The sequence below is a fragment of the Biomphalaria glabrata genome, chromosome 2 (assembly GCF_947242115.1).
Source record: "Biomphalaria glabrata chromosome 2, xgBioGlab47.1, whole genome shotgun sequence".
Classification (NCBI taxonomy): Eukaryota; Metazoa; Mollusca; class Gastropoda; family Planorbidae; genus Biomphalaria; species Biomphalaria glabrata.
Genome location: NC_074712.1, coordinates 19717541 through 19740348, shown reverse-complemented (window position 1 = coordinate 19740348; position 22808 = coordinate 19717541). Strand labels below are relative to the sequence as shown.

Sequence of the window (22808 nt, the reverse complement as noted above, 5' to 3'; positions counted from 1 at the left end):
TCACTACACAACTTGCATCAACTCACTCAATCAATTATTTCTCTCACACCTATTCTCGGATCAAGTTGAAACTTTACACAATTATTGATTGACATAGACAAGACATGAACCAATAAAACACATGAACAAATTAGTCAATTAGTGTCTGGTCATCGATTATTTTGTTTGATACCAACAGGAGAAATAAATTCTTCAGTATTCACAGATATGGCTAACTATGTAGGGTTGGTGCCCTTAGATTCGTTATTTCTCCCACATCCAAAGCTTATATTAACTCACTCCGTCTGTCTGTCTGTAAGTATGTCTGGGCAGAATCTTTTACCCTTTTTTCTCCCATTTCCCATTATCGGATCAAGTTGATATTGTGCGTAACTATTTAATGTCCATGACAACGCATGAGTCAATCCAAAAATTAACCAATTAGTTTATCAATAAGTAGTAATTCATTAATTTTGTTTTACATAGCAAAATGGGAGATTAATCTTGCAATAGTGAGATATATTCTGCCGTTTAGCGGTATTTTCACTTCAATCAATATAAGCTTTTATTTTAAAATATTTGTACATTTCGATAGTTTTGTATCTATGTTTAAATCTTTCTATTTGGTTTCTATTTCTCTCTCTCTCTTTCTCTAGCTCTCTGGCGCTCTTTCTTACTATTTCTTTTTTTTGTTTGTTATCTCTCTTGCTCTCTAGCGCCCCCCCCCCCTTTTTTTTTTCAAACTCAAACAGTTCAGCCCACCTGTTCATCACTGCAAGACGACAGCTGCAGCAGACGTGGCACTATATTCATCTTGCTGTCAAAGATTGCCGGGTGTGTGTTGGTATTATCTGCTATCTGACTGAGTGTGTGCACGGACATGATGACCACAGAGTCGTTCCTTGACCAACACAGGTTGAGAACTGGCTGCATGCCACCGTCACTCAAAGCTACATGGAGATATATATCGCGTTGTACTTTAAGGTAAGCGAATAGGGTCTCAAGTTTTCTTCATGTTACAAGTTTAAGCTTTCAACAGTAGTTGCTATACCAATCATTGTTACTGAAGAAAACGAATGGCATGGTAAAAAAGTAATAACCCCCCCCCCCCACAACACATACACACATAAAATGATATACTGGTCATGTAACTGTGACAGAGTGGCTTGGCTTTAGAACCGGGGGTCCCGGGTTCAAATCCTAGTGAAGACAGGGTTCTTAATTCGGGATCGTTAGGGCGCCTAAGAGTCCACCCAGCTTTAATGAATACTTGACATTAGTTTGGGAAAGTAAAGGCGAATGGTCGTTGTGCTGGCCACATGACACTCTCGTTAACCATAGGCCACAACAGAAACATATGACCTTTTACATCATCTGCATTTAAGATAGCAAGGTCTGAAAGGGGAACTTTGTATATATATATATTGTGACGTATTTCTGAATCTTCTGGCTAAATGTATTAGTAGGCACACAAATAAAAACACTGCAAAGAACTTGACGACTCAATTTTCAGCTTCATATAACTTTATTGTCTATTAACTCTAACAATTTGTTACAGTAACATGTAGAAAAGCGTAGAAGACTGTACAATATCTGTCAGTTTACAGTTAGCTATACTTCGTTGCAATTCATCTCTTTACTTCGTTGCAATTCATTTCTCAACTTGCATCGAGCCGTATTCCACAGAACAGACCAACGACACACTTCCCAGTGTCGCTCCAGGTCTCCCAAAGCTGAACCAAGTCGTACTCAAGTCTACCGAATCAGAGCCAAACACGTCTTACATCGACTGTATCGACTGTAACGGCTCAAGTCCACTGTAGTTCGCTGTATAGACTTTAACGACAGTAGTCCACTCCAGTTAACTCTACCCTAGTTAACTTGCATCGAGTCGTACACATCTCTCTTCTACTAGTCTCGCACAGTAGACACCAGTACCGACGACTCACTCACGACTCCATACGACTGACTTTCACATTAACTCTCTGGCTTATATAGAGTCCCTAATCGCTTGTCCAAAGTTGCACAAACACGGCTAGTATCCTCTGGAATAACACGTAAGGAAACGTCACATCATGTCTTTGTTTATACATGTAGATTCCAGAAAACATTGGCTGCAGTGTCATCTTGCCGGGGTCACAAGTTGTGACCTCTATCTGTCACTGGACATTGCTAGTACCTTTTGGAATAACATGTAAGGACACGTCACATCCTGTCTCTGTTTATACATGTACATTCCAGGGAACACCCGCTGCTGTGTTATCTCGTCGGGGTCACACGTTAACCTCTTCCTGTCACTGGTCATTTGTAACAATATATATATATATATATATATATATATATATATTGATAGTAATAATAATATATATATTGATAGTAATATCTCAAATATAACATACAATGAGAAGGGTTTTCCCAATTTGTTAAAACGTTAAAAGTTTCGTTCTTTAATAGAGATACATTTATTTGTTTATTTAAGGAACTGAAGGTTGTGGGAGGGACAGGGACGGAGGACTGGATGTCCAAATCGACCCGAGCATTTCTATATAATCGGCCCAAAAATTGTATATAATATGATGGACATCCAATTTTAATCTACCTGTCCTCAAAATCATTATTTTAAGTTTGATAATGTATAGATAGTTGTGAACACTATATCCTTATAAGGAATATAGGCCTTAAGTTGCTTTTTAATTTCAAAGTGTTCAGGCCCTAAAAGGATTAAGCCTACTCGTAGCACTGTCTACGAATGTATCCTATTACATTATTGCGGTAAATGTGTTCGATGAAATTAGTCAGGCTCGGCTAGGACATGTCCGCCGGATGGAGGACAATCGCATCCCGAAAATCATTCTGTACGGGCAACTTGCGTCTCGCTCAAGAAAAACTGGTCGCCCTCACTTCCGTTAGGTGGAGGTGATAAAGCGGGATTTAAAATCAGTGAACATTGATACTGACCATTGGGATGACATAGCCTTAGACCGCACTAGTTGGAGAGAGACGGTGACCAAGAAAGCTAAGGACAGCGAGAAAACATGAGCCTCAGCTCTTGAAGAAAAGCGAAAGCCACCTTGACCTGCAATATATGTGGACGGGAGTGTCTCTCCAAAATAGGGCTCCACAGCCATATGAAAAAGTGTTCGAGATGAACCATAGTCGTTCTTTGACTGAAGGAGGCCAATGGACCGGCCCATTTGGATACCGACCCACCGGGCATTTGCCCGAATGCCCATATAGTCAGTCCGCCCCTGGGGAGGGACATTAAACATACACTACTATCACGTCATGATCAATGGAATATTTATGTTAAATTTGATCAAGCTTGATCATACTGTTTTGATTCATACACATACATGCATAGTAAATACATACACACATTTTCCTAACATTCTACTTTATATATTAGATACATAAAAAGAAAAACGAAAAAAAAAAAAAAAGCTTATAACAACCCCCCCCCCACACACACACACACACTACATTGTGTTACCTTTAGCTTTAAGGTTGGCCACGCTACAAAATGTTTTCAGAGAGCTGATACCATCCAGTGCTATTTGCTCATTGCTGTCACCCACTGTACTCAGAATTCTGCATATTCAAACATATACGTCTATGTTCAGAGGACTACAATTTGATTTTTCAATAAGTCATAGAGTGCAAGAACAAAAAGTACGAAAAAAAAAACGAAACGAAACAGGTTAAATTAATTTAAAAACTTTTTAAAAACTCGCAAATGTTGAGTGACATTGCATCAATGAATGTGAATACATTAGGTTTTCAATCATCTGGAAGCAGGTTTCCGTGCTGCATTTTCAAATACAATTTTAAAGAAAGGTTTTCTCGAGTTGGAATTTTAACTCGAACCTTCATAATGGGAGGCCAACTTGTTTAGCCACTGAACTATTCAAGTACTTATACAAATTGAAGGTTTTATTACTTCATTGATATTTTGAATTTGTGTCTAACGATCTACATTAGCCTTAATTTAGTACATTTTCCATATGAATCAAATAATTTAACCACAACTAATTGATTAACTAATTAGGTAATCATTTTTTATTCAAGTGTTGTCATCGACAATAAATAATTGTGCAAAGTTTCAACTTGGTCCGAGAATGGAATGCGTGCAAGATTTTGACCAGACAGACAGACTAAGTCATATAAGCGTTGAAAACAACTTTCTGACATGTATATTGCACCTATTGAAAGCTTTGCACTAGCAAATACTGAGGCACATAATTTTTTTTTATATTCTCTTCAAATCTGATTCGATGAAAATGTCAAATAGATCGAATATCTATTAAGATAAAAAAAACACGAAAAAGTTATGCGTCCATTAAAGACTTTTATAAGGCGGGTCAAGAAGTGTCAAACTAATAGTTAATAGTGGACGAAATTAGGGGTGACCATCACAAAGATTAAAGACTTTATTTTTTTCCCGAAAAATATTTTTATTAATAGTGACTCAACCCTAACAATCGAGTCAGCCACTCTGGCGTTCCGCCAACCAACTCGTTTAGGGTAAACTATCAAAGTTGAAACATTTCATGTAAGAGACTTCATAACTCTTCAGCGTAAAAATTCAGAATTTTGAAAAAACACTTTGTTTTTATAAGACTTCTTTTTACAATTGGGGGAGGGGGGGCAATGTTTTCATCGCAAGGCCTTTACGTGCTCAAGCTGTGCCTGAGGCTTTAGTTACTTGCAAATAGCTTTAATGGCTCCTGCGTCTGCTAAATAGCGATGTAGAACTGTGTGTGTGGATAGAGACTGGAGACCGGATACCACGTGACTCTGGGGAACAAAATAATCGAGAAAAGAATTATTTCATCCATTTCATTGTGAATGAGTGAGAACATTGACTGGTGCATATTTGATATTATAGTGAGCCAATTCTTTGAGGTATCCACCCAGACAGACTGACAGACAGACGTAAAGAGAAAGTTAATATAAGCATTGTTAAAAAGTTCATGACTCAAACGTTACCTTCTCTGTATACGTACCAGAACGTTGCTATTGTCTGTAGATGCGAGTGTGATGAGAGCCTGCATGCCTCCGAGTTCAATCAGCTAGACAAAGAAACACAAAGTCAACACAACTTAGCCTCATGCACAGAAAGATTAGGCCTTGAAACTACTATAAAGTATTAGTCTTGAATATGAGATACAATCAGTGGCGTAACTAAGGGGGGGGGGGATGGGGGGGGGAGAATTTTAAAATCCCCCCGGGCCCCCACCTAGGGGGGCGCCCCCAAATGGGTGTCCGAAATTTATTTGTAAATACATAAATTAATATGTTTGATTGACAAATAGTGTCAACGGGTGTCTTTTTTTTTCAACATTTATGGATTAAATTTATAACAAAGACTAAACCTAGATCTAGGTCTATCAGTACGTTGACTTTGTTGACATTTTAAAAAATATTTTTTTCCCACAGAGATCAAATTTAAAAACTAAAATTAGTCTTACATTTTAAACTTTGTTGCCACGAATAAAACTGCATGATATACAGCGAATTCCAGGTATCTTGTTACCTTTACTAATAATAGATCTAAATGGCGAGTATTATATGGCTACACTAATTAACCTTGAAGCAAAATTTACAGAATCAAGTATAACAGATCTAAAAGTTATTCTTAATAATGCTAGAATAGTCAATTATTCGGGTTTGGCGTCTATAATTTCACAATTAAACTTCACACTCGAGTTATTACCCCTCTATTCATCTTTCCTCAATCCAATGGAAACTCTTTTTATTTCCATCTAATCCTTTTGCTTTCGCACAAAACATAAACAAAAAATAATGACGTAATATCATATAATATTAGCACATCCTTCCTTTTGAAGTTATTATCACACCCTTCCTTTTAAAGTTCTTAAGAGTGATATCTACTAGCAGGGCCGGCCCTAGCATTTTCGGGACCCTATGCGAAACAGATCGAGCGGGGCCTAGTCTGGGTAGGGATAAGCATAATGTCAAAATAATGTTTTTTTGAATTAGAAAATAGGCCTACTTTCGTCTTTGCAATAAATTTTTATCAAATGAAAGCTCGCAATGTCACTTTTTATTTATTGTCACCCCAAAATGTCAATTTCGTCTATTCTTCAGGAGATTTGAATAAATTCAAAAAAAGTTCAGGACTTTATCGTATATTTTGCCTTTTCATGAGATTTCCTGGAGCCCTGGAAAATCAGGAGGTCGCGAAAAACCTGTTATTTTATATACGTTATAATGGTTTAATTTAATAATGTACACTTGGAATTAGCGCGGGGCCTATTAAAGCGCGGTTCCCACTGCGACCGCATAGGCTGCAGTGGTCTAAGGCCGGCCCTTTCTACTAGGAACTTTAAGAATTCGTCCATTTCTGGTTGTCTTGACTGGCACAACAAGTTCTCTAGACGTTGGTCTATAACTGTCTGTTTCGTTTGTTCCAACAGTTTGCAGTTCATTGTCTTCATCGGTATCATAGTACCCAGAGATGTCTTCATTGAAACTCTTATTCAAAAAGCGTTGATTTCTTCTGTATGTTTTTCCACCGTTTGTCTTTATGATGTAAGATCTGGGTGATGAATGTTTTTTTATGACAACTGCTTTCTGCCATGTTTGAACTCTCCGACAGAATAATCTTTAGGTAGTCTTGCTTTTGCATCGTATTTCACTTTTCTTTTCATCTGTCGTTCGTTGAGTAATGTCTCTGCATTTTGAGCTACCGATGGTTTCAATAGTTTGTGATCAGTTGGAATCATTCCCTGAGTCTTCTACTCGTCAGCAATTGTGATGGTGAATACGGCAGTCTACTTATCGGAGTATTTCTATACTCGAGCTTAACGAGATATGGATCTTTCTCACTTTTGTATGCTCTGAATCCTTTTGCTTTCGCACAAAACATAAACAACCAACAATGACGTAAAACCATATAATATTAGCACAGAATCTTCTTCATACAGTGGAAAATTAAGAATTTTTTGCCTATCTTGAATTCTGGTCAAAGCTCCTGCGCCCAATTAATATAGTTCGGAAGAAGCTACAAAAGTATGGACTGCATATACGGGAAGCTGCTAAAGAAATTAGTACCCTTTCATGCTTTCTGCAAAATGATGACAAACTGATAAAAACCCAATCCATCGAAAAAGCAAAAGAAGGTAGTGAATACTATGGATTCCCAGTAATCAAAACAACCAGAAGAAAGAAAAGACTTGATGGAAAGTTGAGTTCTAATGTAGGACTGTCAATAGAACTGCAATTCAAACGTAATACGACAGAAGTGCTGGACAAATTTCATATGGAGATGAAGGGCAGATTCCAAAGGCTGGAAAGAAAATGAATACCTATGGGTTTCTTCTTGAACCAAGACACCTGTTAGATGAAGACACGCTTGTGACAAACTGTGCTACTTTTCCAGTTTGTATGATGAAATAAATGGAAAATCGCTTTTTCAATGATGTCATTGATGCACGAGCATATTTCATTAACAAACCAGTAATACAATCACCAATAGACATATTGAGCTCAAACTTTGCAACCTCCTCCGAATACCGCTAACTCAGACCACTTCCATTACGTCATGTGAGAGATCATTCTCAAAGCTCAAGTTCATCAAAAACTATTTCAGGAGCACAATGACGCAAGAAAGGCTTATCATGGTTTTAATGTCAGTGAAGTCACAAATACTAGAAAGTATCGATGTAGTTGATGTTTTAGATGTCTTTGCTGCACAGAATGCACGACGTGAAGCGATATCAATTTAGATTTGTCACTTGTGCATTATTTAACTAATAAACAACGGTATTATTCATTAAAATAGTCTTGATGATTACTTTTTGTTAAGTTTACTGATATACTGAACCAATTTGATTTGGGGCTTATTTATTTTTGCGTACATTATCTCATGTCATATGTCGAATGTCAAAATGCAAGGGGCCCCCAAAGAGGTCAATCCCCCCGGGCCCCCAAATCCCTAGTTACGCCCCTGGATACAATTTACAAGCACAGAAACAGATTGACTACAGAGACAGTTACTATCAAACGTTTGTTTTGGATTCCGAAGATAAAGAATAAATAAAGAATTTCCCATGATTACACAGAACTAGGTACGCCCGGGGGGTTTATTTAAGTTTTCTTTTCGTCGCAAGTTATGTAAACATTGATTTAAAAAAACATCAATTACATATAAGTTTGGTGGCTGAGTGGTAAAGCGTTTGGCTTCTGAACTCAGGCGGTCCCTGGTTCTAATCTCGGTGAAGACTGAGATTTTGATGTCCCTAACCTAAAGATAGCAAAGTCTATAAATAGGACTTCTAGCGATTCCATTGTACTCTGTTGCAAATTTCATCTTCATTTGCACGATAGTCAATATTTACACCTTTTGAGAAGATCCATTGATTTTAATACTTTTGGATGGTCGTGCTTCGTTGCGTTAAAAATGGGCTTTTGTTTTTGGTTGGAGTCTTCTTCGTTTTTTTTTACCACCCAAATGAAATGACCGCTTTATAGCTCTACCCCTGCACATATGTTTCGCTTTGTGACTTTTAGTGTTAGGTATAATTATTTTAACCCACACCAACCTCCCCAGAAAAAAAAAACACCTCTGCATACACAAGAAGACTAAAAGGTTTCCGCCATATTGATACCCAAAACGAGACCCATCGTAAGATAATACCATAGACATAAATAAATATAGACTGGAAGTAGGAAGTTATTTTTATTTGGGGGAAGTCAAATATGTTTTATGTACTCTATCTATGTGAGAAAAAAATGGCGGCAATCGAGCTATAAATTCTAGGACTAACATTTCAGCCAATATATAATTATGATCTTTAGTTTTGAAAAGTACAAAACTGCCATATTCCCAATATTTTGCCTTTGTTTCATAATCATAGACATAGGCAAATATATATAGGTTTGTGATGTGGATCTATGTTTGTTGACATGGCTTCTTTATTAATGTATGGCGGTCGTCTTATCGATTCAAATTGTTAGAATTAGTTTTTAGTCAAAAAAGTCAAAGAAAATGAGCAGAACGTGTTCTAATGTTCGTAGTACGATAGGCCAAGGATAAATTCTAAAGGTTGAAAAAAATTGAATATTATACACACACAACACATTAACTTTCAGTTTCAGTAAGTCAGAATAATTCAGTATCACTGACACTGTGACTGTCACTGGTTTAATATTGATAGATCTAAATCTAATAAATATGACTAATATTTGTAATAACTAGGTCTAATACTTTTCATACTTTTTACTACTAACTATTAAACTAGTCAGTCTATCATCTATGCATGCAGACTATAGACTAGATCTAGTATAAGTATAGATTATAGATTATAGATCTAGTGACAATCTTGAATCTAGTCCTAGACTATCTATATACTAACTATAGACTATAGACTAGACTATACAGATTACAATTATAGTTTATAGTAAAGTATAGTAGTATAGTACTAGTAGTAAGTAGTATTTTTTTTACTATAGTATTTATATAGACTAGATCTAAATCTAGCATTTAAAACTATTTATAATTAGGCACGATTAGAGATATAATAATACAGAAGGGGTTCTATCAATTATATAGGTTATGGCTGAAAAACAAACAAACTATAAATACTTTTAATTGTACACTGCTCATAACTGCTGTATAACTCATACAAACGTATCTTTTCCCAAATGTTTCCCATAATAATTTTTACTTTATCGTCCAGTCTATATATATATGTCTATGGATAATACACACATTTGTTACCTAGGGGCTAATGTTTCGTTGTCTACAATGTTCTACAACGGAAGTGCTCGCATTGCCTCGTTCTGGAAAAGATGTATGTTTAAAATATAATGTACAATCGCCATACACAAATATAGTGTTTAAGCCGCTCACCTTTTTCAAATGTTTGTCGTGTTTTGCAAACGAGGCCAAGCCTTTGGCCGAGTCTGTTAGATAGGTCTGGAAGTAAAGGAAAATGTCCATCACTGAGCCAGAGACATACACAATCAAGACATTAATGGCCAAAACAGAAACAAAAGAAACCACCCTAATATTTAAGCACATTTTACGAATCCTAAAAAAAAATAGAGAGAGAAATCTGGCTACATACGATTATATTGCACTAAAGGTTTTAGTATTGTGACACAAATAGGTCGGATTGTCTTTCTACTACTGGCAATTGATCTACTTGACATTTGCATACTAATGAGAGAAGCCGCAACAACAACAATCTGGTCGATTGCTATGCGCCCTGGACTGTTGTCTAGATGGTCCCTGGTTCGAACCCTGCCCCTCAGCCCCCTCCTTGTTCAGGAAGTTTGGGCTAGGATGTGAAAATCATAAATTCTGAAGGAACAACCGAGACATAGAAAGCAAACCGCTCTATTGAAACTCACATTTCATGTCGCCTATACACTAAATGGAATACCAAAAAAGATCATTCAGATTTATAGCTGCTCCCGAAAGGTGAAAAGCCGCTATTAGTTTTGTGTGGTCTGTGTGTCCGTCTGTCCCATTTAAATCACAGAAACTAGAAAAGATATTGAAAATCCGATATTATGACATTTTAGATCTTGCAAATTTCTGGTGCAATGGCTGCATTTTAGTTCCTTAAAACGAAATGTTTAATTTATAATTTTAAATATGCAAGCATTTTTTTTCTCATAAAAATACACCACTTTTTTAAATGAAAAAAGTTTGTGGAGGAAAGCTTTTATAATAGGCTACGTATCAGTGGAGGCACAAGTTAGAATTCTGACATGAGCAGAAATATTTTTAAAAAATTACTTTTGTTATTAAAGCACGGAAACCTTCTCCCAAATACTTTTTTTCCAAGATGGTCTATTTAAAAAAATTGCAGCATTGCTATAAGCATGAATGCTGTACAAAAGCAGAAAATAAATGTGTCCAAACGCACCAAATGTATCATTGTATGACTAGATGTAGTAGAACTTAGTAGAAGCGGAGATAGTCATTATTTAAGGTCCAAAATTTATTACACAGTGGTTTGATTAGTGGCGTGCCCTCCCTGTACAAGGTGGGCTATGTTAGTCCCCCAGAAGTCTGAAATAATCTGTATTTTTGTAGCGCCCCCCCCTCCAAAGATAAAAAGCCGAAATTACTTTTGTGTCGTCTGTCTGTAACATTTAGGTCGAAAAACAAGAAAATATACCGAAAAGCTAATTCCTTCCTTTTGGGTAAAAAAAAAAATTAATAAATGTAAGTCAAAAATCTCACTATCAATAATAGTTTTCAAGTGAAAAAACAACGCCTAATGATTCTTTGAAATTTTTATTACTTTAGAAAAAAACAACTATCGATAATCAAAACAAGCCTATGGCTTGAATATTCATTGTTCATGGGCGGATCTGGTGAGGGCCGCCTCTGAGTTTGTATTCTAAGACAAACTTTCTTGCAATCTTGTTTTCTGTTAGCGTGCATTGTATTGACACCTAAAAATCGAACATAATCGTTTCAATATCTACAAAGATTTAGTTATCTGAAAAACAGTCACAGAATGTAGTATTCTCTTCATGCCTGATTCAATCTGAAAAAACAAATTCGAATGAAGTTGGCTAAAGCAGCTCAACCATGTAAGGTTACTTTTTGGTCATGAACATTGTAGAACATTGTGACCGAAAACAATAGATTTGAAATGCACTCAATTTGGAGCTGGATCTTTCTTGACCTATTAGCTATTCTTCTAATTGTTTATTCAAGCTTTTTTTTCTACTTTTAAGAATGTCCAATAATGATGCTATTTAACTTAATTTTGAAATTGAAGAAAAAATTTATAGAGTGGAAGGCATCAAAGAAGATGGATCTATTATCCAAAGATTTTTTGAAGATTAAATAGAAGATGCGACGAAGTGAGTCAGTTATCAATGTGAAGTTAGCAGACGTCAATCTTACTTCAATAGATGACCTTGACTTTGTTACAAGCTCTGTCACGGTCCTACAGGAGTCACAGACTCTTTCAGCATCTTCAATACCAAGTTGTGGCAAAGGAATCTGACAGAGAAGGAACAAAAAACGGAAGAATCAATTCATAATAATAATAATAATAATAATAATAATAATAATTATAGTATACTTATAGCAAGCTCAGAGCGCTATATCCAATCTCATTTGTGGACCAGTTGGGGTGGGGGTGGGGTGGGGAAGAGAGGGGCATCTGGGAGAAGGTTTTCCGTGCTGCCTGTAGGCGCTCAGTAAACACAACTCTCCTCAAGTTCCCTTCATAGCTTGCCAAGCTAAGTCAAGTTCAAGCGTACTTAGCCTCTCGACCACGCTTGCCACTAATCATGTATTAATGATGTATAGGTACTATTACTAGCTGTTTGTGGTGCGTTACTAACATATTTTCTATAGACAGATACGGGGGAGACATGAATCAAAGACATAACTGAAACGTCTTTAAGTAGGAAAAGTCAAGTTCCTCTTTCAGACCTTGCGATCTATAGGGCAGACGATTAACAATGGTAAACGCGCCGGGTGTCATGTGGCCAGCATAACGACCAAACGCCTTTACTTTCCTCAACTTGAGTCAGGTACCCATGGACTCAGGGGCGCCCTAAGAAATCCCGAAATTCAAAATCCCAGTCTTCTCCGAGATTCGAACCCAGGACCACAGGTTTGGAAGCCAAGTGCTTAACCACTGAGCCACCCCGTTTCATTTAAACGTTTTTCCGAAAAAATAATCCTTTCCAGTGTCGGTACTTTGAGCTTGTGACATTCAGTTCAACAGTTGGGTACTTTGAGCTTGTGACATTCAGTTCAACAATTGAGTACTTTACTAATTGTTGTTCATTCCTCTATTAAATGACACAAAGATAAAGGCACATTCCTTGTTCCATATGCTAGGACAAATTTGTACAATCGCTATTTTTTCCCTAGTGCTATTAGAGCATGGAATGGGTTGCCTGAGCCAGCCAGGAAAACCAATGACTTGGCAGAATTTAAACCATTTGTTAGCATACATGACTAGATGCATGTCGCGTAGGACGTAATCATCTTTTTTTTTTTGAAGTAACGTCTGTATTTTATATGATAAGATAAATTGATCGGAATCATTTCAATGTGGTTAATGTGGTTGTCCTCACCTTCTCATTGCAGCACTTGCCACACCTAACAGCACCACACATGCGGCAGTGATGACGTCGTTTTAGCTGAGTAAATTTGGTGGAGCACAGTTCACAGTGTCTGGCGTTGTCGTCTGGGACCCAGCTAGAGACAGAAGAAAGACGTGAGCGTTCAACAAATAGTTGTCATTGATCCTAAACATTTGATCCACGAGTAACGCCCCCTTATAGATAGAACATGTGTCAAGTAATATTCTTATTCTTTATTTAACACTTTTATAACCACCCTGTTCCGTCTTCAGTGTCCTGTATGGCTACAAACAGCGCAAGGTAGGACTACAAGAGACCAAATAAATCAAAGACTACAGTCACGACACTATTATCCTTCATCTAATTCTAACGGGATAATATTCTGGCCTAACGATAATGAGGCCAGAAATTCCAATTAACCATTTTTTAAAAATAAATGAATTACTTTTTATAGGAAAGTATTAGTTTCAATACCAAACATTAGGAACAAAATCCTCTGGTAGATCCAAAGAACTACTACATCAAAAGTTATACAATCAAATCTTACATGCGAAATCTAGCGCAACACCATTCTACTTAGTGACACAAATAAACGAGAACATTATCCAAGTAAGCAGCTCTACCTGGAGTTTTCAGTGCTTCACCACAGACCTATATATATATATCATGGGCGTAACCAGGATTTTTTTCGGGGGTGGGGGTGGTGGGGGGAACCCTAAAAAAATTCATATGTGTGATTGTGTGTGTACATAATTAATCTTTATTACATTCTGACCCTTCAATCTTTTGGAAGACGATTATTGTACCCTAGAATAGGTTCTTCCTGGAGTTAGTGGGAAAATTGTAGACTCCCCCCCCCCTTGCCAGCAAGGGGGTCTGGGGGAGCGCAGAGAGCTCCCCCAGAGCGGGGCGTAGCCCCGCCGCAAAGCACTATTTCCAGTATAAAAGCTACGCTCTCATAGACTTTTTAGTGTGAAATTTGCTTTTTTTTATATTGAAAAGGTATTTTTTTAGCTTCAAATTCCAGTGAAGAGGGGTTTAAACTCAAAACCCCCTTGGCTACGCTCATAGCATTTTGAGTGCGTAATTTGCTTTTTTTTTGTATTAAAGAAGTATTTTTTAGCATCAAACACAATACCTCTCTTGGCTACGCTCATAAAATCTGGTGACTGCATAGTATATGTATGTGTATATATATATATGTATGTATGTATATGTATATGTTTGGATAGTCTTATATAGAAGAGGGGCTTTAACGTAAATTTCGGAGGTGGTTTTAAAATCAAAATCTTACTTAGCTATGCTCTTGGAATTTGGGGATTTTTTTTGTTTTTGTTTTATAGAAGAGGGGGATTTGACTGCAAAAGCCCCTGGTAGGAGGTTTTAAACTCAAAACCCCCTTAACTGCGTTGGGGGAAGAGATGGAGTTGTTTTAAATCTCACCTAAAATAAATAGAATCAAAGCAAAAAATCTGTCACTAAATTCCGATCACCCCTTCGGGGGGGGGGATTTCATTTGGGGGGGGGGGGGGGTTAACCATTTTTAGTGCACTTAAATACTTATCAGAAAATGGGTGTGGGAGAAAAAAGGTGTGACACTTATCTAACTGTTCTAACAGCACATAGTGAGCCATATCTGTGACTACTGAAGGAATACTCTTCCTTGGTGGTATCTAAAAAATAATTAATTACCAGTAATTACCAGTAATTAATTGACTAACTGGTTAATTATATTTTTTTTTTTATAGATTCATGTACTGTCTTCACCAATGAATAATTGTGGGAGAAATAGCGTGTTCAAACATTTGACCAGACAGGCAGACAGAGTTGCTTCTCACGACTGTAGGAAACTGAAGAAAATAACGTTCGATTTTTTTTTTATAAATATTGCAGCGAAACACATTTTGAGAAACACAGGATTACATTTTAGGATAGAGTATACAGAAATGACGCCATGCTTACATTAAAACTTAAATGACATAAGCTAAAATGTTCAGACAATTCTTTCAATCTCATTTTTACCATTAGGGTTCAAACACAATTTAACATTTTTGAAAAAAAAGTAGCAGACAACGAAAAGAGAACTTAAACAGACCCCTATGCGAACATCGGCTTTGTCTGCATCATTGGGGGCAGGTCACGTCTGGGTCTGTGTATTAATGTGAAATATAGCACTTATCTTTAATCTGTGTATACATGAGAAATATAGCACTTATCTTTAATCTGTGTATCCATGAGAAATATAGCACTCATCCTTAATCTGTGTATACATGAGAAATATAGCACTTATCTTTAATCTGTGTATACATGTGAAATATAGCACTTATCTTTAATCTGTGTATTCATGTGAAATATAGCACTTATCTTTAATCTGTGTATACATGTGAAATATAGCACTTATCTTTAATCTGTGTATACATGAGAAATATAGCACTTATCTTTAATCTGTGTATACATGAGAAATATAGCACTCATCCTTAATCTGTGTATACATGATAAATATAGCACTTATCCTTAATCTGTGTATACATGAGAAATATAGCACTTATCCTTAATCTGTGTATACATGAGAAATATAGCACTTATCCTTAATCTGTGTATTCATGTGAAATATAGCACTTATCTTTAATCTGTGTATACATGTGAAATATAGCACTTATCTTTAATCTGTGTATACATGAGAAATATAGCACTCATCCTTAATCTGTGTATACATGAGAAATATAGCACTTATCCTTAATCTGTGTATACATGAGAAATATAGCACTTATCCTTAATCTGTGTATACATGAGAAATATAGCACTTATCCTTAATCTGTGTATACATGTGAAATATAGCACTTATCCTTAATCTGTGTATACATGTGAAATATAGCACTTATCCTTAATCTGTGTATACATGAGAAATATAGCACTTATCCTTAATCTGTGTATACATGAGAAATATAGCACTCATCCTTAATCTGTGTATACATGAGAAATATAGCACTCATCCTTAATCTGTGTATACATGAGAAATATAGCACTTATCCTTAATCTGTGTATACATGAGAAATATAGCACTCATCCTTAATCTGTGTATACATGAGAAATATAGCACTCAACCTCAATCGTCGAACTCGTAGGCATAATGTTACAATTTTCAATGATCATATCGAGATGCATTGATAGTTGTCCATGGTTTAACCCCTATGGTTTAACCCCTATGGTTTAACCCCTATGCAGTAGAGTTAGTAGTTGGTAGATTTGAAAACTATTGTAATGAGTACTTATAGTTGAAAGCGCGTGTTTTTCTCAGTCAGATCATGTGTCAGGACCAAATGTTTCCCAACGTTCATCTGATAGCGGATCCTGACAAAGGTGGACATCCTGCCAATGTGGTCCCTCTATATTTTCATATGCTAGACATTTGTGAGAGTTACCAGATATGTTGTTCGTTATTTTTAGACCTGATAACTCTGTCTTCCATGGTAAACTCTTGTTTTGGGATATTGATTTCAGCAGCCTCGTTAAGTATGCCGCCTTGACGACTTTGTCACATTTGGGAATCTCGTGGCGTAGCCCATGTCATCAAAAACAATACCACCATTTGATATTTTCCACATTCAGAGTCATACTTCCCGAGAAATGAAAATAATTGTTGTTGCTGGAGGAGTGCGGCTTTCTTGTTATTTTCACATACTATTATTATTATTATCTAATGTGCCTTATTTTTTGGGGGTGTGGCTGACACTAACCGACCCTAGCTACGCTGCTGACACTGATATGAGAAAGTTATCCATGTCAGTGGTAGAAGCAGCTGATTTAGAAACATTCCATTCGACTAACTGATAAAGTCTGTCGAGGTCACTTATTAGACACACTCCTACGTTTCAATGTAGATGTGCCTTCAAGTTTAAATTGTTCCTTTTCATTCAAGTGTTGACTGTTTTCAGCTTGCACTTTGAGAAGCAGCTCTCAATTAGTGGCTGCCACTGCAGTGGGAAGGAAGAAAGATTAGCAATCGACAAACTAATGTAAATGTAAATGTGAATGTAAATGTGAATGTAAATGTGAATGTAAATGTGAATGTGAATGTAAATGTAAATGTAAATGTGAATGTAAATGTAAATGTAAATGTGAATGTGAATGTGAATGTGAATGTGAATGTACATGTGAATGTGAATGTAAATGTGAATGTAAATGTAAATGTGAATGTAAATGTAAATGTGAATGTAAATGTGAATGTAAATGTGAATGTAAATGTGAATGTAAATGTGAATGTAAATGAAGAAAACATAAAGAGCTGTTTAGTGAGCTGCTAAAAGAACAGTTCCTACATGAGCTCAAGATCTGTAAGAATGGAGGGAGTTTTAACAAATAGATTCAGATTGACCAAGAAGCTGATAGTATCTATAAATAGATGTATGTTTACCAACAAAGTCGACGCTTTAATATAAAGCAGTGAAAACAAAAAGGAAGGCACTAGATCCTGATGATACTCTGGCAGTAGTACAGTCATACTACTAAACACTTGCAAGAAAATATTTTAACAAGAAAGTTTCAATGAAATGAAAAGAAGGTGTGATCTTAGCTTATGTAATAACTATGTATGATTAAGTGATAATTCTAATACTTAACCCCGAAGTGATGAATGTTGCATATCCAGAACTATAAGACCAACAATAATGCGAAAAGAAAAATCTAGCTTCAGCACTGACTAGAACAATTCTAGCTTCAGCACTGACTAGAACAATTCTAGCTTCAGCACTGACTAGAACAATTCTAGCTTCAGCACTGACTAGAACAATTCTAGCTTCAGCACTGACTAGAACAAATCTAGCTTCAGCACTGACTAGAACAATCAAAATGGCAGAGTCGTAGTGTATTGCAAGTCAACAAATAGTCTGGAAACACAAAGCTACCAAAAACTTTGCAGACGACATAGATCTAGATATTCTCTCCCAACCAATGTGGGTCAAAATAGCGAGGGTCCAAAGCAAGGAATAGCAAAGCAAAAGTCGCCTCATAGAGCTCAAGAAATTCTGGACTTCAAGAGAAATTTCATCGGTAACAAAGATTCGCTTCTTTAGTTCTAGCGCCATTTTGTCTCTATAGAACCGAGCTCTGGAGGACAGCTAAAACTGCGATTAGAAAAATAAAAACTTTTATTAACAGCTGCCTACGTTGAATCCTTCACACCCATTGAGCAGACAACATCAGCAACAGAGAACCAACCAAAGTTCTTGTAGAACAAGCAAAGAAGAAATAAAAGGATGAGGGGTTAGATTGGGCACACTTTGCGTGAAGGATCAACCATCATCACAAGGTAGGCATTGAAGTGGAACCCACAAGACAAGCATTGAAGTGGAACCCACAAGGTAGGCATTGAAGTGGAACCCACAAGGTAGGCATTGAAGTGGAACCCACAAGGTTGGCATTGAAGTGGAACCCACAAGACAAGCATTAAAGTGGAACCCACAAGACAAGCATTGAAGTGGAACCCACAACACAAGCATTGAAGTGGAACCCACAAGACAAGCATTGAAGTGGAACCCACAAGGTTGGCATTGAAGTGGAACCCACAAGACAAGCATTGAAGTGGAACCCACAAGACAAGCATTGAAGTGGAACCCACAAGACAAGCATTGAAGTGGAGGCATTGAAGTGGAACCCACAAGGCAGGCATTGAAGTGGAACCCACAAGGCAAGAGAAAGAGGGGGTGTCCAGGAAAAATAAAAATATTAATCAGAATTGAGCAGAACTGGAAAAACCTTGACATTGAAGGTTCTAGAGAAACAAATGTACAAGACACAATTGTGCAGCGTAGTATCCAATAGGATCGGATCATAAACCAGATTAGATCGGGTTTGATTGGATCAGATCATTACTAAAAAATTGGCCAGTATGGGATCGAACCCATGACAAACGCGACTTTCAACTCAAAATTTTCCTAACATCCTCCTAGAACCGAAGAGTGCATACTAGTAGAAGGAATTGAAACATAAAATCCTTTGGTTATAAAAGAACAAACAAAATATAAAACAATCATAAAAAAGAACAAACAAACAAAGCTGATCTAAAGGGGAAGAAGTTAAAACCTTAAAACTAGATCTACCAATAATGTACAAGCTATTTCCTTTGTTTGATATCAAACAAAATAATTGATTACTAATAATTAATTGACTAATTTAGTATGTTCGCTCATTGATTCATGTTTTGTTAGGTACAATAAATTATTGTTTAAAGTATCAATTTGACTAAACCCCAAATATTTAGCCATATCTGTATGAATTATAAGTTTCCTTTGTTGCTATTAAACAAAATAATGAATTACCAGTAATTAATTGTCCAATTGGTTACATTATTTTATTGATTCATATTTTGTCTATGTCAATGAATAATTGTGCGAAGTTTCAGCTTGATCCGTGAATGAGTGTGGGAGAAATAACGTGTACAAACTTTTTACCAGACAGACAGATAGACATACAGAGTTAGTTGATATAAGCTTTGTATAAAAAGTTACTGACCTTGGTTTGACTAGAGTAAAACATGGACATTGAAAGACATCAGGTGACCCGTCCACTCTAGCAGGAAGTATCAGGACACCTTCGATCCGAATGTAATCCATTGAATACAGAATGATTAGACTGCACTTAATCCCAAGTTCACGTACACCCCACAGATTGGTTTAATTCTGAGCAGGCGAGCTCACAGGTGGACCTAACCAAGCGTCAATGTACACCATTTAATCTTGACCTTTTAAGAAAAGAATTGAACGGTAATTAAGTGTACATATTTATAATTTAATGTTCAAATAGCAAAGGTTTCAGTCTAAAAGTGGCTGAATATAAAATGTTTAACATAAATATTTGTGTATAAGCCACATTTTCAATTGCACAGACTAATAACTCAAACTATCTAGGTTTTATAATAAAAGAAAGCTAAATATATCTCGAAAATCATCATATAGAAGAAATGATTTACAAATCAAACAACGCATTAGGTTTTAATAAAAGACATCTTTACAAATGAAACAAGAAAATAAAAACTGAAATGATGAGACACAGGAAAGAGAAGGGCGCATTTCTTATTCCGTATGCAAGGACAAATTCGTACAAGTGCTTCTTCTTACCTAAGGCCTTAACCATTACGACATAATCATCTTCTTCAACTCTTTTTTATTTGTTCTTTTTTTTTAATTTTGGGTTTTAAGAGGGGGGGGGGGTGATGGAACAGAAAATGAACGCGGCTACTTTGTAGCTATATTGTAGTTGAAACATTTCCTTTACGTTCTTAAAGCACTAAAACACTGTCAGGGAGAGACTGCAGGAAAAGCGATATGAAGGAATATGGTGGCGATATAGTAGCACCTAAAAAAAACGAAAAGAAAAAAAAAGAAGAAAAGCTAAGAAATGACAATAACTAGAAATGTTAACATGTAACGTCTATGTGTGTCCTTGCATGTGAGTTTATACGTTTTTGCGTATGTGTGCGTCTAAAAAAAAGACAGTATCACCACATAGAGTGTAGAAAAGAGTTATCCATGTCCTACTCAAAGCGGGTCAATACGACACTCTTGTTTACAATGGCACATTTCTTATTCCATACGCTAGATTAAATTCATACAAGTGATCCTTCTTCCCTAGTGCCATTAGAGAATGAAATGGGTTGCATGAATCAGCCAGGAAAACCAACAACTTAGCAAGGTTTAAGTCACTGATGAACATGTATAGCTATATTGATAAATGAAATGCGTAGGACGTAATCATCTTGTTTTCTGAAGTAACGTTGCAATTTATAAGATAAGATAAGAAGCTTATATCCACTCACTCTGTCTGGCACACATTTTTTTACGCGTTCTACCGCCCACACCAATTTCTCAAATCAAGTTAAAATTGTACACAGTTATTTACTGTACCTAACAAAACATGACTCAATCAAAAATTATTAACCAATTATTTAATTAATCCTTGGTAATTATCAGGGACATAGCTAGGAAATCGCGTAATTTGGGGGCACGGGGGCTTTACCTCTTTAGGACCCTGCATTTTGCGTAATATTTAATATAAAATTCAAATAAAACCCACTGATTTGCCCCTCCCCCTTCTCTTTTTCAAGTCAGCGGTTAATTTTTTTGGGGTCTCGAAAGAGGCAATAAATCCAACAGTATTGGTATTGTGAGTTGTGGCTTTAAATGTGGAGTTATTTTCCCTATTTCACTGTGTACACGTTTTTCTCCCACTTCCCGTTGACATTTTGTAGAATTATTTTGAAACTTATTAAAACTGAAGATCACATTGTAATTAGCGGCTCCTGCAAGGGCAAAAGTCGCTATTATTTTGTTATTATTATTATAATTATTTTGGTAAAGAACGAATTAACACAATTCTTATTTTCCTTACCGACAAATATTCTTTTTTTTTTTTTCCCAATCGCTGAGGTAACATAATAAAACGAAGGAGTCCAAATGTTCTCGTTGGCCTGTCTATCTAGGCCTAATTGATTGGTCTCTGCATATGATATAGTCATTGTCAACTAAACGGAATTTGTGACATTCGCTCATTTAGTTCTTAAACGTTTTTCTTTCTACCGAGAAATAAAACAAAACAATAAAAAAATAATTTCTAACAACCTTTCCTAAAGAAAAATTGTGCGATATAAATCTAGATTCTCTAATGAAGTCTCTTCGTCACTCAGTGACTACAGCCACAAGTCAACATTACCCGCGACATGACTTGACTACAGCCACAAGTCAACATTACCCGCGACATGACTTGACTACAGCCACAAGTCAACATTACCCGCGACATGACTTGACTACAGCCACAAGTCAACATTACCCGCGACATGACTTGACTACAGCCACAAGTCAACATTACCCGCGACATGACTTGACTACAGCCACAAGTCAACATTACCCGCGACATGACTTGCTCCCATAGATCTTGATGTTTTTAAGAAAAACTCTGGCGATCACATGTCTAGGCCCTATATAATTGTACATACCTACTGGGATCTAGCTTGCAAGTGGTAAGGTTGTAGTGTACAGTGTCCAGTGTGTCCAACTGTTTACAGATATATGAGTTACGTAACACGCCACGCCTGATCTTTTAAACTTCACAAATCAACGAAAGGTGGGCGTTGTGCTTGTGGATGAAGCTAAATAATAGATTTATGCAAATAACCAGGGCACGGTGTTTGTTGTGACATGGTGTTGAACTGACCTTTGACCCAGTTATCTGTTAAGTCGAGAGAACATCTAGATAACTGTTGACCATAGTTTTTTTTAATGTGTGTGCGTGTTGATTGTGTGTGTGTGATAATTTCTGTTTTTTTTTTTAAAGTATAGCAGGAATGTTAGTAATAACTTTGTAAACTTTTATTATAGATAGTGCATTTAACTAAGACATTCTCAATTACCAGCAAAAGCTCCCAGATGTTTATACCAGCAAAAGCTCCCAGATGTTTATACCAGCCAGGTCTCTCAGATGTTCATACCAGCCAGGTCTCTCAGATGTTCATACCAGCCAGGTCTCTCAGATGTTCATACCAGCCAGGTCTCTCAGATGTTCATACCAGCCAGGTCTCTCAGATGTTCATACCAGCCAGGTCTCTCAGATGTTCATACCAGCCAGGTCTCTCAGATGTTTATACCAGCCAGGTCTCTCGGATGTTTATGGACACTTACGAATGGAATTTTTTTTTATAAAAAAAGTATTTAGACCGTAAGAAGTTTTAGACTAATTGAATTCTG

General features: G+C 36.6%; 1 protein-coding gene across 2 annotated transcripts in view; it reads right to left on the bottom strand.

Annotated features, from left to right (window-relative positions):
- The window catches only part of LOC106071156 (uncharacterized), a 30167-nt gene extending 7943 nt beyond the window's left edge, over nucleotides 1-22224 (bottom strand). Inside the window, exons 1-9 of one of the 2 annotated variants that reach the window (XM_056019596.1) lie at nucleotides 22061-22224; nucleotides 19582-19810; nucleotides 13063-13186; nucleotides 11873-11971; nucleotides 9854-9919; nucleotides 4983-5048; nucleotides 4682-4773; nucleotides 3470-3567; nucleotides 742-929 (exon numbers count right to left, since the gene is read on the bottom strand). In XM_056019596.1, the coding sequence (XP_055875571.1) occupies nucleotides 742-929; nucleotides 3470-3567; nucleotides 4682-4773; nucleotides 4983-5048; nucleotides 9854-9919; nucleotides 11873-11971; nucleotides 13063-13186; nucleotides 19582-19682 (834 nt within the window). In that variant the 5' untranslated portion in view covers nucleotides 19683-19810; nucleotides 22061-22224. The remainder of the gene's footprint in view (nucleotides 1-741; nucleotides 930-3469; nucleotides 3568-4681; nucleotides 4774-4982; nucleotides 5049-9853; nucleotides 9920-11872; nucleotides 11972-13062; nucleotides 13187-19581; nucleotides 19811-22060) is intronic. The other variant, XM_056019597.1, reaches the window with a different exon arrangement.
- Between the last annotated feature and the right edge of the window lie 584 nt (nucleotides 22225-22808).